General features: G+C 47.1%; 1 protein-coding gene across 1 annotated transcript in view; it reads right to left on the bottom strand.

Moving 5' to 3' along the window:
* ptpn9 (protein tyrosine phosphatase non-receptor type 9) overlaps nt 1-15991 on the bottom strand; it is a 101608-nt gene that overhangs the window by 3398 nt on the left and 82219 nt on the right. The window contains exons 10-12 of the mRNA XM_033014762.1: nt 15892-15970; nt 13731-13881; nt 9542-9749 (exon numbers count right to left, since the gene is read on the bottom strand). Of these exons, the coding sequence (XP_032870653.1) occupies nt 9542-9749; nt 13731-13881; nt 15892-15970 (438 nt within the window). The remainder of the gene's footprint in view (nt 1-9541; nt 9750-13730; nt 13882-15891; nt 15971-15991) is intronic.

Here is a 15991-nt window from a genome sequence, read left to right on the forward strand (position 1 = left end):
TGGACAAAGGATTATTACACGACAATAAAGACATTAAAAGAGAGAGTAAAAACAATAAAAAACATTAAAAACACTAAAACAGGAGCAGTCTCATGCAGGGTCAAAAGCCAAGGAATAGAAATGGGTTTTAAGATTGGTTTTGAAGATGGACAGTGAGGGGGCCTGTCTGATGTGCAACGGCAGAGTGTTCCATAACGCCGGAGCAGCAACAGTGAAGGCTCTATCCCCTCTGAGCTTCCGCTTAGACCTCGGTACCTCCAGGAGCAGCTGATCAGCTGACCTGAGGCACCGGGCAGGAGCGTAGGGATGAAGCAGCTCAGAGAGGTAAGGCGGGGCGAGGCCATTTAAAGATTTAAACACAAATAAAAGAGTCTTAAAATGAACTCGAAAGTACACCGGGAGCCAGTGGAGGGAGGCCAGAATTGGCGTTATATGCTCCCTCTTTCGAGTTCAAGTTCAAGTTCAAGTTCAAGTGAGTTTATTGTCATGTGTCCCTGCGAGCAGCAGCATTTTGAACCAACTGGAGACGAGCCAGGGAAGATCGAGTAACTCCAAAATAGAGTGCGTTACAGTAATCCAGCCTAGACGTGATAAAGGCATGGATCACTGTTTCAAAATGCTGCCGCTCAAGAATGGGCTTCACCTTTGCCAGCTGCCTTAAATGAAAGAAGCTGGACTTTACTACCACGCCTATTTGATGATCTAATTTAAAATCACTGTCCATCTTAAAACCCAGGTTCAAAACTGTTGGCTTCACATACAGTGCCAGGGGACCCAAGTCAACAGGGGGAGGTTCACGGCAGCCATTGGGACCAAACAATATCACCTCTGTCTTCTTTTCATTAAATCCTAGAAAGTTTAGGGCCATCCAGGATTTAATGTCATCAAGACATAACAGAAGTGATTTGACAGAGAAAGCATCTTCCTTCCTCAGCGGCATATATAGTTGGCTATCATCAGCATAACAATGAAAAGAGATGCCATGCTTTCTAAGAATGGAACCCAGAGGAAGTAAGTACAGTGAGAAAAGCAGGGGCCCTAAAATTGAGCCCTGTGGAACCCCATATGACAGAGGAGCGGAGGAGGATTCAAAACCAGCAACTCTAACCGTAATCCTATGTCCGCCAGTATTTGATTTTCCCATCCTGGGTAAAAGGGACTGAAGAAGGGTTTCGTCCCGAAACGTCGCCTATTTCCTTCGCTCCATAGATGCTGCTGCACCGCTGAGTTTCTCCAGCAATTTTGTGTACCTTCGATCTTCCAGCATCTGCAGTTCCTTCTTGAACACGACTGTCTACCCTATCTATGCCTCTCATAACTTTACATACCTCTATATCGGGAAACAATCTTGACTCTCAAGCTGGCAGACGCAAGCAACTGCAGATGCTGCTTTACAAAAAAACACACCAAGTGCTGGAGTAACTCAGTGGGTCAGGCAGCATCTCTGGAGATCGTGGCTCGGTGACCCGGTCCTGATCGCTGAGAGGTGGCGCTATTGAGCCAGTATTAGTGACAGGTATTCGGGCTGCCGCCCAGTGGCAAGTGAGGGTAGTGCCGTGGAAAAGTCTTGCAAACTGAGTTCAGATCTACATCGGTGAGACCAAGCGTAGGCTTGGCGATCGTTTCGCCGAACACCTCCGCTCGGTCCGCATTAACCAACCTGATCTCCCGGTGGCTCAGCATTTCAACTCCCCCTCCCATTCCCCATCCGACCTCTCTGTCCTAGGCCTCCTCCATGGCCAGAGTGAGCACCACCGGAAATTGGAGGAGCAACACCTCATATTCCGCTTGGGCAGTCTGCACCCCAGCGGCATGAACATTGACTTCTCCAATTTCCGGTAGCCCTTGCTGTCTCCTCCCCTTCTCAGCTCTCCCTCAGCCCACTGGCACCTCCTCTTCCTTTCTTCTTCCCGCCCTCTCCACGCTACATCAGTCTGAAGAAGGGTTTCGGCCCGAAACGTTTCCTATTTCCTTCGCTCCGTAGATGCTACCGCACCCGCTGAGTTTCTCCAGCACTTTTGCCTACCTTCAGTTTGGACAAATGTAGTCACACAGCGTAGAAACAGGCCCTTCAGCCCATCGAGTCTGTGCCGACCATCAGCCATTCCCCCCATTGTAACAATCACACACAGGGACAATTTGCAGTAGCCAATCCACTTACCATCCTACACGTCTTTGGGGTGTGGGAGGAAACTGGAGCACCCGGGGAGAAAATATTAGGCACAATGAGAGAACATGCAAACTCCACACAGACGGTCTGTGACCACGTGGGTTTTCTCCAGGTGCTCTGTTTTCCACCCACGGGAAAGACATGCAGGTTTGTAGGTTGATTTGGTAAAATTTGTAAATTGTCTGTAGTGTGAAAGATAGTACAGTACTAGTGTACGGGATGATCACTCCAGATATGGCCTCACCAGTGTCTTGTACAACTGTAACATTATGTCTCAACGTCCACACTCAATACTCTTACTGATGAAGGCCAATGTGCCGAGAGCCTTCTTGACCACCCTTTCTACCTGTGGCGCCACTTTCATGGAACTATGTACCTGTATTCCTAGATGCCTCTGCTTGACAACTCTCCCCAGAGCCCTGCCATTCACTGTGTAGGTCCTGCCACTGTTAGACGTCCCAAAATGTAACACTTACATGTATTGAAATCCATTACCCACTCCTTAGCCCCACTTGCCCAACTGATCAAGTTGCGGCTGCAGTTTTTGCCAAGCTATCTGCGTTAACACCCACTTTTGTGTCATCTGCAAACTTACTAAAGAGGCCTTCTACATTCTCATCCAGATTGTTGATAAAAAAGCACAAACAGCAGAGGCCTCAGCACCGAACCTTGAGGCACATCATTAATCTCAAGTGTGGAAAAAAACCTTGCGCTGCCGCCCTCTGCTTCCTTTCATGAATCCAATTCTCTATCCAGTCAGCTAGGTTTCCATTGAACCCGGGCCATCTCACCTTCCAAAGCAACCTACCATGTGGAACCTTATCAAACGTCTTGCTGAAGTCCATACGGATGTCCGCAGCTTTTCCCTCATCAACCTTCTTAGTTACTTCTTCAAAAAATTTGTGAGACAAAACAATGCCCACTATCCCCTAATCACTCCCTGTATGTCCAAATGCATATCTATCTTGTCCCTCAGAATACTTTCCAGTGACTTACCTACCACAGATGGTAGACAAAAATGCTGGAGAAACTCAGCGCGTGAGGCAGCATCTATGGAGCGAAGGAATAGGTGACATTTTGGGTCGAGACCGAAGGGTCTCGATCCGAAACGTCACCTATTCCTTCGCTCCATAGATGCTGCCTCACCCGCTGAGTTTCACCAGCATTTTTGTCTACCTTCGATTTTTCCCGCATCTGTCAAGTCAAGTCAAGTTTATTCGTCACATACACATACGAGATGTGCAGTGAAATGAAAAGTGGCAATGCTCGCGAATTGTGCAAAAAAACAAACAAACTACAAACAGAATCACATAATCACATATTACATATTTGTGGGAGGGAGGGAAGAAAAAGGAAAAAAACAGCAATTTTAAAAAGACACCACACAACAGTAAAATGGTACAGTAAGTTAGTCCCTGGAGAGATAGGAGTTTACAGTCCTAATGGCCTCTGGGAAGAAACTCCTTCTCATCCTCTCCGTTCTCACAGCATGGCAACGGAGGCGTTTGCCTGACCGTAGCAGCTGGAACAGCCCGTTGCTGGGGTGGAAGGGGTCTCCCATGATCTTATTGGCTCTGGAGTTCCTTCTTAAACATTTTTGCCTACCACAGATGTTAGGCTCACTGGTCTATAGTTCCCAGGCTTTTCCTTGCTTGCCCTTCTCACATAGAGGTACAACATTAGCCACATTCCTGCATCTCATCTGTGTCTAATGATAATTCACATATCATAGCTAGAACACCTGCAATTTCTTCTCCAGCTATTCTTCCCACAGTGTCCTCGGATGTATCTGATCAAGAAAGATACAGCCCAACGATGTCTGTGCTGTACATGACACCGAGATCAACTCTCCCCTTATCCTCCATTCCCTGTACATCCATGAGCCGATCGAAAAGTCTCTTAAATGCCTCTATCATATCTCCCTCCACCACGACTCCAGGCCATGCATTCCAGGCACTCACCACCTTCTGTGTGAAAGAACTTGCCCTGCATATCTCCTTTAATGGGGAAAGGGGAGAGAGTGGGACATGGTATTGAGGGATTAATTCTAAAAGGGTTGACGGTGGATATGCAATGGAAGACATTTAAAGACTGCATGGATGAACTACAAAAATAGTTCATCCCAGTTTGGCAAAAGAATAAATCAGGGAAGGTAGTACATCCGTGGAACAAGGGAAATCAGGGATAGTATCAAAGCGAAGGATGATGCGTACAAATTAGCCAGAAAAAGCAGCATACCGGAGGACTGGGAGAAATTCAGAGACCAGCAGAGGAGGACAAAGGGCTTAATTAGGAAAGGAAAAATAGATTATGAAAGAAAACTGGCAGGGAACATAAAAACTGACTGCAAAAGTTTTTATAGATATGTGAAAAGAAAGAGATTAGTTAAAACAAATGTAGGTCCCTTGCAGTCAGAAACAGGTGAGTTGATCATGGGGAACAAGGATATGGCGGACCAATTGAATAACTACTTTGGTTCCGTCTTCACTAAGGAACACATAAATAATCTGCCGGAAATAGCAGGGGACCGCGGGTCAAAGGAGTTGGAGGAATTGAGTGAAATCCAGGTTAGCCGGGAAGTGGTGTTGGGTAAATTGAATGGATTAAAGGCCGATAAATCCCCAGGGCCAGATAGGCTGCATCCCAGAGTACTTAAGGAAGTAGCTCCAGAAATAGTGGATGCATTAGCAATAATCTTTCAAAACTCTTTAGATTCTGGAGTAGTTCCTGAGGATTGGCGGGTAGCAAACGTAACCCCACTTTTTAAGAAGGGAGGGAGAGAGAAAACGGGGAATTACAGACCAGTTAGTCTAACATCGGTAGTGGGGAAACTGCTAGAGTCAGTTATTAAAGATGGGATAGCAGCACATTTGGAAAGTGGTGAAATCATTGGACAAAGTCAGCATGGATTTACAAAAGGTAAATCATGTCTGACGAATCTTATAGAATTTTTCGAGGATGTAACTAGTAGCGTGGATAGGGGAGAACCAGTGGATGTGGTGTATCTGGACTTCCAGAAGGCTTTCGACAAGGTCCCTCATAAGAGATTAGTATACAAACTTAAAGCACACGGCATTGGGGGTTCAGTATTGATGTGGATAGAGAACTGGCTGGCAAACAGGAAGCAAAGAGTAGGAGTAAACGGGTCCTTTTCACAATGGCAGGCAGTGACTAGTAGGGTACCGCAAGGCTCAATGCTGGGACCCCAGCTATTTACAATATATATTAATGATCTGGATGAGAGAATTGAAGGCAATATCTCCAAGTTTGCGGATGACACTAAGCTGGGGGGCAGTGTTAGCTGTGAGGAGGATGCTAGGAGACTGCAAGGTGACTTGGATAGGCTGGGTGAGTGGGCAAATGTTTGGCAGATGCAGTATAATGTGGATAAATGTGAGGTTATCCATTTTGGTGGCAAAAACAGGAAAGCAGACTATTATCTAAATGGTGGCCGACTAGGAAAAGGGGAGATGCAGCGAGACCTGGGTGTCATGGTACACCAGTCATTGAAAGTAGGCATGCAGGTGCAGCAGGCAGTGAAGAAAGCGAATGATATGTTAGCTTTCATAGCAAAAGGATTTGAGTATAGGAGCAGGGAGGTTCTACTGCAGTTGTACAGGGTCTTGGTGAGACCACACCTGGAGTATTGCGTACAGTTTTGGTCTCCAAATCTGAGGAAGGACATTATTGCCATAGAGGGAGTGCAGAGAAGGTTCACCAGACTGATTCCTGGGATGTCAGGACTGTCTTATGAAGAAAAACTGGATAAACTTGGTTTATACTCTCTAGAATTTAGGAGATTGAGAGGGGATCTTATAGAAACTTACAAAATTCTTAAGGGGTTGGACAGGCTAGATGCAGGAAGATTGTTCCCGATGTTGGGGAAGTCCAGGACAAGGGGTCACAGCTTAAGGATAAAGGGGAAATCCTTTAAAACCGAGATGAGAAGAACTTTTTTCACACAGAGAGTGGTGAATCTCTGGAACTCTCTGCCACAGAGGGTAGTCGAGGCCAGTTCATTGGCTATATTTAAGAGGGAGTTAGATGTGGCCCTTGTGGCTAAGGGGATCAGAGGGTATGGAGAGAAGGCAGGTACGGGATACTGAGTTGGATGATCAGCCATGATCATATTGAATGGCGGTGCAGGCTCGAAGGGCCGAATGGCCTACTCCTGCACCTAATTTCTATGTTTCTATGGTTTGCTACGACGACATAGGCTTGTTGTCAAGAGGAGGGATTGACATTCAGCCGTCTCAACACTCGACACTAGGGGGCAGTCTTGCACTGACGCACCGAGTGTTCCCATCACAATGTTGTGGGTGGACAGGGAGAGAGACAGGGAGAGAGACAGGGAGAGAGACAGGGAGAGACACAGGGGGAGAGAGACAGTGAGTAGGGAGTGGGAGAGGGACACAGACACCTCTGCTGCCAGTAACTCATCGTGTGGACAGTGAGCAAAACATAAACTTGAGCGCTCAAAGTTTAAACATCTATTTAAACTGCTTACGTGTTGCGGCTGTTTGCAAGTGTGTACACCAGCTCTGTTGTGTTCTAATCTTGGTTCCCTTGCTGAATGGTGTGTGTGATGGGAAGGGTGATTATAGAGTGATGGGTTGTTAATATGACTAAGATACTGTATAGTATATGCGGGCTTTTTCTTTTCTTTTTCTTTTTTTCTTATTTGTATGGCTTTGTAAATATTTGATTAGTGTTCAAATGTAAATAATTTGGTGTACATATAGTGGCTGGTGTACATATGGTGTACATATAGCTGCTAAATTTGTATGAGATAATTACAAGCAGTTGAATAAGGGGTGGGAATTAATAAGCTTTGGCTTCTTCCTGCTCCTTTTCGGACACATATGATTTCATTTATTTATAGATATTGTTTATGACACTTTATAAATATTTTTGTTTTGTTTTTTGTATGCTGTTTCACATTTGCTTTTTATTCTTTTATTCTGTCCGAAATAAATAAATAAATAAATAAATAGATGTGTGTGTGTGTGTGCGTGTGTGAATGTGTGTGTGTGAATGTGTGTGCATGCATGCGTGTGTGTGTGTAGGCGCATTGCGTGCGTGAGCATGTGTGTGTGCGTGTGTGTGAATTTGTGTGTGTGTGTGTGTGTGTGTGCGTGTGAATGTGTGTGCGTGCGCATGCGTGTGTGCGCGTGCGTGTGCGTGTGTGCGCGTGCGTGCGTGTATGTGTGTGCGCGTGCGTGTGTGTGTGCGCGTGCGTGCGTGCGCACGTGTATGTGTGCAGGGATGGGGATGACCAAAGATGGGGAGACAGGATTTCAGGACCCGAGGAATTACGCTATGACGCTGGAAAACAATATTCTGTTTTTCTCTCCTGCACGCGTGTAGCTGGATTGTACTCGTGTACGGCATCATTTGATCGGTAGCTTGTAAACAGAAGCTTTCCACTGTATCTCACTACACCTCTCGAGACATGGTGTTAGTATAATACATACTGAAGTATGAGGGGAAGAACTCAAATGGGGAGGGGGCCATGCAGCAGTGACGGGGGGCAGAGACCGATCCCGGCGTGAGGCGAACAATCTCATTCCAAAAAAGTGCCGGGTTGCAACTTCCCTCCAGACGGGTCTCAGACAGGAGTTACTCTGGATTAAATTAATCGTCAATGTTTAGAGATACTAAATTGCAATATATTGTAAATCAGTTTAAACTTATTTAATTGTGATTTTTTTAAAACTGCGTTGTCTTGGTGAGTTTATTTTAGTTTAGAGACACAGTGTGGAAACAAGGCCTTCGGCCAGTCGAGTCTGCGGCAACTAGCGATCTACACCAGCACTAGCCTACACACCAGGGATGATTTACAGCTTTACCGAAGCCAATTAACCTACAAACCAGGACATTTTATGGAGTGTGGGAGGAAACCGGAGCACCCGGAGAAAACCCGCACGGTCACGGGGACAACGTACAAATTCGGTACAGGCAGCACCCGTGGTCAGGATGGAGCCCGGGTCTCTGGCGCTGTGAGGCAGCAACTCTACCACTGCGCCACCGTGAATTCTTGGCGGAGCAGTATCAAAAAAAATAAATCAGACTTTGGTGATCCGAGTTTCTCAGAAATTCAATGTTTTGCACCGACACAAGAATCAGCTGCTCTCTCTCTCTGTGCCATTGGGGCCTTGCTTTGACACATTTACTCAAAAACAGTCCTCAAAGTAATTTTTGAAGAGAAAAAACATTGTGTTTCCAAGAAGTAGCTGGCGGTCCGTGCCAAATATCCGATAGCAGGGAGCTTTACTGGAACAGCAGAGTGGTGCTGGTGTTAACGAGGTCTGTTGTTGCCCAAGGCTTAACGTAACCTTGGGAACTTAAACCACAGAAGAGCAGCAAATGTCAATTTTATGAGACTTATCAGAGCAATAATTACAATCACAATTCAGCCAACTTAGGAACAGAGAAACGGGGCAAGGTTTATAAAAGGTAGACAAAAATGCTGGAGAAACTCAGCGGGTGAGGCAGCATCTATGGATCGAAGGAATAGGTGATGTTTTGGGTCGTGACCGAGGGGTCATAAGTGATAGGAGTAGAATTAGGCCATTCGGCCCATCATCTACTCCGCCATTCAGTCATGGCTAATCTATCTCTCCCTCCTAACCCCATTCTCCTGCCTTTTCCCCATAACCCCTGACACTTGTACTAATCAAGAATCTATCTATCTCTGCCGTAAAAATATCGATTCACTTGGCCTCCACAGCCTTCTGTGGTAAAGAATTCCACAGATTCACCACTTTGACTAAATAAATTCCTCCTCATCTCTATCCTAAAGGAACGTCTTTTAATTCTGAGGCTATGACCTCTGGTCCTAGACTCTCCCACTAGTGGAAACATCCTCCCCACATCCACTCTATCCAAACCTTTCACTATTCTGCACATTTCAATGAGGTCCCCCCTCATTCTTCTAAACTCCAGCGTTTACAGGCCCAGTGCCGTCAAACATTCATCATAGGCTTACCCACTCATTCCTGGGATCATTCTTGTAAATCTCCTCTGGACCTTTTCCAGAGCCAGCACTCAGATGTAGTGGCCAAAATTGCTCACAATACTCCAAATGCGGCCTGACCAGCGCCTTATAGAGCCTCAGCATTACATGTGTAGGAAGGAACTTGAGATGCTGGTTTAAACCGAAGATAGAGACAAAAAGCTGGAGTAACTCAGCGGGCCAGGCAGCATCTCTGGAGACAAGTTCACGTTTCGGGTCGAGACCATTCTTCAGATCTTCTCAGCGTTACATCCCAGTTTTTGTAAACAAGCCCTCTCGAAACTAATCCACTCTATCCAAGCATCTGTAGCCCCACAGCAAAGAAGGCAATGTATTTTACCGGCGTTGAGCCGTACCTGTTCTGCCTATGCCGGCACTGCAGTGGACGACTATGGGGGGTCCTCCGCGGTGGCCGTTCCAGCGGTTGCCCAGGTTACGGATGGAGAGGCCTTGCTGCAGCCGCACGGCCGACCGGAAGTCGATGAGCGCGGCGGCGGACGACGGCACCCCGTAATCCGGCCAGCTCACGTACTGGAAGTGGATCACCTGCCGCCTCTCATGGGTCTGCGGTAGAGAATCAAAATCAAAATTAATACACGTACTCCCTTGTGTCGGGAGGAACAGCAGGTGACGCAGCGGTAAAGTTACTGCCTTGCAGCACCAGAGACCCGGGTTCGATCCTGACTACGGGTGCTGTCTGTACGGCGTTTGCACGTTCTCCACGTGACCTGCGTGGGTTTTCTCCGAGATCTTCTGTTTCCGACACACTCCAAAGACATACAGGTTTGTAGGTTGATTGGCTTGGTATAAATGTAAATTGTCCCCAGTTTGTGTAGGATAGTGTAGGTATGTTGCAAAACGTACCTGAAGGTCGCTGAAAATCTGTCCCAGCCCGTGTGCGCGACTTTGGCGCCGTTTAGAGGGGGCGGGTTTAAAACGCGATTTTCCCTAGGCTGTTCAAATCGAGGTTTTTCAGCCTAGTTAATTATTAACGAAAAATCGCTGGAAGATTCCGTCGCTTGAGCTATTATTAGTTTTAAGGGCTTTATTTAATTGTTATAGTAGGTTAAAAATTAACTTCTAAACCCGCAACCGCCGACAACAGGCCAGATCTCATACAGGGGAAAACGGAAGGTAGGCTGTTTATTTTTACGTTAAAAACGGCTTCTTAAGATCCCTTTATACAAAGTTTAATGTTGCGAGTAGCTAATTTGGGGCCCATTAAATCCCGCAGTATTTTTCTGGGCATTTGAGGGCACAAATCTACCGCAATGTGAACGTTCTAAACCAGCGCGTTCCACAGGGACCCACTGGAAAGCTGATTTAAATGGACATTAATTTACAGCAATTGAACACTAAATTCCTTCCATTTGGCCTATAAATTAATGTAAATGAGATTTTAAAATCATGTTTATTGTGAATTATTTGTGAATATTATTTGGACACTTAGGCTATTTAAAAATGTTAATCATTTATTAAGAAATGGATAGATGTTTAGATCTAGTAATTGAAGTTTGGAATTAGCTACAATTGGGTAAATAACTAATTAAAGGTACACAAAATTGCTGGAGGAACTCAGCGGGTGCAGCAGCATCTATGGAGCGAAGGAAATAGGCGACGTTTCGGGCCGACACCCTTCTTCAGACGGATGGGGGGTGGGGAAAGAAAGAAGGAAAAAGGGAGGAGGAGGAGCCCGAGGGCGGGCGGATGGGAGGGTGGGAGGAGACAGCTAGAGGGTGAAGGAAGGGGAGGGGACAGCACAGGCTAGCCAAATTGGGGGAATTCAATGTTGATGCCATAAGGGCGCAAGGACCCCAGACGGAATATGAGGTGCTGTTCCTCCAATTTCCGCTGTTGCTCACTCTGGCAATGGAGGAGACCCAGGACAGAGAGGTCGGATTGGGAATGGGAGGGGGAGTTGAAGTGCTGAGCCACCGGGAGGTCATGTAGGTTAAGGCGGACTGAGCGGAGGTGTTCGGCGAAACGGTCGCCCAACCTACGCTTGGTCTCACCGATGTAAATTAGCTGACATCTAGAGCAGCAGTAGATGAGGTTGGAGGAGATACAGGTGAACCTTTGTCGCACCTGGAACGACTGCTTGGGACCTTGGATGGAGTCGAGGGGGGAGGTGAATGGACAGGTGTTGCATTTCTTGCGGTTGCAACGGAAAGTGCCCGGGGAGGGGGTGGTGCGGGAGGGAAGGGAAGAATTGACAAGGGAGTTGCGGAGGGAGCGGTCTTTGCGGAAGGCAGACATGGGGGGAGATGGGAAGATGTGGCGAGTGGTGGGGTCACGTTGGAGGTGGCGGAAATGGCGGAGGATTATGTGTTGTATTTGCCGGCTGGTGGGGTGAAAGGTGAGGACCAGAGGGACTCTGCCCTTTTTGCGTGTGCGGGGATGGGGAGAGAGAGCAGTGTTGCGGGGTATGGATGAGACTCTGGTGCGAGCCTCATCTATGGTGGCGGAGGGGAATCCCCGTTCCCTGAAGAACGAGGACATTTCCGATGCCCTGGTATGAAATGTCTCATCCTGGGAACAGATGCGGCGTAGGCGGAGGAATTGGGAGTAAGGGATGGAGTCTTTACAGGGGGCAGGGTGGGAAGACGTGTAGTCCAGATAGCCATGTGAGTCAGTGGGTTTATAATGTATGTCGGTCAGGAGTCTGTCCCCTGCGATGGAGATGGGGAGGTCAAGGAATGGTAGGGAAGTGTCGGAAATCGTCCAGGTGTATTGGAGTGCCGGATGGAAGTTGGTGGTGAAGTGGATGAAGTCAGTCAGTTGTGTGTGGGTGCAGGAGGTGGCACCAAAGCAGTCGTCAATGTAGCGGAGGTAGAGGTCGGGGATGGGGCCCTGGTACGCATTGAACAAGGATTGTTCAACGTACCCGACAAAGAGGCAGGCGTAGCTGGGGCCCATGCGTGTGCCCATAGCTACGCCTTGTGTTTGGAGGAAATGGGAGGAGTCAAATGTAAAGTTATTGAGGGTGAGGACCAACTCCGCTAAGCGGAGGAGAGTGTCAGTGGCTGGGTAAAGGTTGCTCCTCTGCTCGAGGAAGAACCGGAGGGCTTTGAGGCCATCCTGGTGGGGGATGGAGGTGTAGAGTGACCGGACATCCATGGTGAAGATGAGGGGGTGAGGGCCCAGAGAGTGGAATGCGTGGAGGCGGCGGAGAGTGTCTGAGGTGTCTAGAACATAGGTGGGGAGGGATTTGACCAAGGGGGATAGGATGGTGTCAAGGTATGTGGAGATGAGTTCGGTGGGGCACGAACACGCAGAGACAATGGGTCTGCCGGGAGAGCCGGGTTTGTGGATTTTGGGGAGAAGGTAAAAACGGGCCGTGCGGGGCTGGGGAACGATGAGTTTGGAGGCTTGGTCAGGTAGGGCGTGGGAATTGATGAAGTCGGTGATGGTGCTAGAAATGGTGGCCTGGTGCTCGTCAGTGGGGTCATGGTCCAAGGGTAAGTAGGAGGAGGTGTCCGAGAGTTGGCGCGTGGCCTCAGCTTTGTAGAGATCGACGCGCCAGACTACCACGGCACCTCCCTTGTCGGCTGGTTTGATGACCCAGTCTGGGTTTTTGCGGAGAGATTCGATGGCAGTGCGTTCAGATTATATGCTTTAATTTCAGGTCATCCAAGTAAGCTTATTTTATATTTGTTTCAGAATGCTTCAATCTATGATAACTGAAAATGTCATTCAGTTCTCTTAATTTTTAAGAAAGTTATAGGCTTTTGACTGTCCACGATCATAGCTTTTTTGTTATGTCCATAGAAAATCAATAGGGAACAAGATGCTAATTTCCGAGTATGAAAATGGCCATAACATTTTAAATACTTGAGATATGAAAGTGAATTAGGTGTCAAATTAAACTTCTTTTTATGCTTTATCTGATGGGATAAATTGCAGACTTGATTTTTAAAATCTCAAAATGTAGTAACATTGCTAGATAGTGTTAGTGTGTGGGGATAGCTGTTTGGCGCAGACTCTGTGAGTCGAAGGGCCTGTTTCTCTATCTCTAAAACTAAACTGCAGATGCTGGTTTAAATCGTAGATAGACACAAAAAGCTCAGTGGGCCAGGCAGCATCTTTGTAGAAAAGGAATAGGTGACGTTTCGGGTTGGAGCCTTTCTTCAGACAGTATGCAGAAGGGTTACGACCCGAAACATCACCTGCTCCTTTTCTCCAGAGATGCTGCCTGACCCGCTGAATTGCTCCAGTACTTTGTGTCTAACCTACAAGTCTTTGGAATGTGAGAGCAAACTGGAGAACATACAAACTCCGCACAGACAGCACCTGTAGTCAGGATCGAACTCACGTCTCTGGCGCTGTAAGGCAGCAAAACTGCTACTGCGCCATTGTACGGCTGGTTCACTGGGCTAGTGTGAAGGGAGTGGATGAGGAAATGGACCAACGGAGAACTAGGATGAACGGCTGATCGAGGGTCGGCATGGACTCGGTGGGCCGAAGGGCCTGTATTTTTAAGTTGCTCCCTCAGCAACAGAGTCAACTATCTTTACAAAGACATGGAGCAAAAGATGATTCGCTTACCTCTACATTCTGAATCACTAGTGTTGTTTTGTTAAAATGTGTGAAGCTTTCTATTTCCAGGTTTTTGACTGAGATAAGTCCATAGTTGCTCTGGACATTGTGATCCAACGGCCAGTACTGGCCACACTTTTTCCTGCCGCTCTCGTCAATTCTAAAGCAGTGAAAGACACGGTTAGAAAATATAACGTGCAAGCAAGCGGTGGTGCAACATACAGTCTGATAGAAAGACAAGTTTTGGAAATATGGAAACGCTTCCATTCTTGGAAATCAGCCGGCAGAGAAACAAAATGGTGGCGAAAAAAATGTGACAAAATGGTGGCGACACGAGGAAATGCAGGTGCTCGTTTACCAAAATAAAAGCACGCACACACACAAAGTGCTGGAGTAATTCAGCAGGTCAGGCAGCATCTATGGAGAAGTGTTCTTGTAAACCATGGGAACACCAAATGCTGCGAGGCTACATTTAGCGTATTGTTTTTCAGTTCTGGGCACCAGGTTATAGGAAAAATGTTGTCAAGCTGGAAAGGATACAGAGAAGATTTACGAGGATGTTGCCAGGACTAGAGGGTCTGAGCTATAAGGAGGGGTTGAGTAGACTGGGTCTCTATTCCTTGGAGCGCAGGAGGATGAGGGGTGATCTTATAGAGGGGTATAAAATCAATGAAAGGAATAGATCGGGTAGATGCACAGAGTCTCTTGCCCAGAGTAGGTAAATTGAGGACCAGAGGACAGAGGTTTAAGATGAAGGGGAAAAGATTTAATAGGAATCTGAGAAGTATTCTGTTACATATAAATATCTAAGTAAATGGAAGTTTGTTCCATCAGGTTAACTTTGTACATTTACTGACACTATCAGACCACACCTCATACAGAGCCAGGCCAGTGATGAGATTCAATTCCATTCCAAACACTCGCGGTGAACGTTCAATCAAAGTACAAAAGAGCTACTTTCAAGCAAAGATTAATTTGTTGTCCTGTTTAACGTGTTTTTGGTTTTATCAGTGAGCAGAAACACATGTGATCTGACAGGTAAAACATCAACATTTGAAAACATTGTAAAAAAAGTTTGATAACGCACGCCTCCAGATTCAGGAACAGTTTCTTCCCGGCTACTATGAGGCAACTGAACCGTCCTATCACCAACTAGAGCGGTCCGGAGCCACCATCTACCTCATTGGAGATTCTCGGGCTAACTTTAATCGGACTTTACTGGACTTTACCTTGCAAAATATATTTTTTATGTGGGGGTTGGGGAAACTGTTTTTCCAGTCACCACCTGGTCGAGGATGCGTCTTTCTCCGAGCTACATCTTCGCCCCCTCCTCGCAGTCTACCATCTTGATTGGCGTGGCCTTTCCTGCGGAGACCGAGCAGAGCTTCAGCGGCGGCGCATCACTGGATTCCATCGCGGAGCGGGCGATGTTTTATCGGGGATCGCCGTGTTGGAGCTCCGGAGTGTTGGGTCAGCTGAGTACATCGTGGAGCTGTGGTTTGCGGCGCTGACTTCAACATCGCGGAGCCTGGGATCCTTGCCAGGGTCGTCAGCAATGAATCTCCGTCCAGCTCGGCCTGTGGACTTTGGGAGACGCGGTCTCCAGTAGGAAATGGCTGATTAGGAAACTCCAAGCCGCTGAGCGTGTTTTCCGTTCCGATGCCGGAGCTCCATCATACCGGCGAGAGGGCCTGAAACATCGGGGGCCGCTATAGCGGCAAATATGGAGGCCTAAAAGGCCCCGACCACGGGTGAACAAGTGGAAGAGGACTGAACTTTATTGCCTTCCCTCACAGTGGGAAACGTTGATTCCGCTGTGTGGGGATGTTCATGTTAAATTCTATCGTGTGTTGTGTTCGTTTTATTCGTCTGGCTGTACGGTAACTCAAATCTCACTGCACCAATTGGTGCATGTGACAATAAATGTCTCTTGAACTTGAACTTGTTAACCCCATCCTCCTGTATTTGTACACTGTGGACGGCTTGATTGTAATCATCTACTGGTTAGCATGCGACAAAAAGCTTTTCACTGTAACCTCGATAATAATCTCAACAATAAACTAAATTTCGATAACCTAAGCTAAACGTTTCCTGGAGTCAAGAGGTGAAAGTTTCAGGATGAGGCAGGCTAAGATGCACATGGTTGCTAGATTCATTATCTCCCACTTACCTTGTGGTCATGACTATGACGAGGACATGCTGTTCCCACACCATTCTCCAGAAGTCGTTGTACGTCTTTTCCAATGGTCCTGGAATAGAAAATAAAAGGG

Source organism: Amblyraja radiata, chromosome X (assembly GCF_010909765.2).
Source record: "Amblyraja radiata isolate CabotCenter1 chromosome X, sAmbRad1.1.pri, whole genome shotgun sequence".
Lineage (NCBI taxonomy): Eukaryota > Metazoa > Chordata > Chondrichthyes > Rajiformes > Rajidae > Amblyraja > Amblyraja radiata.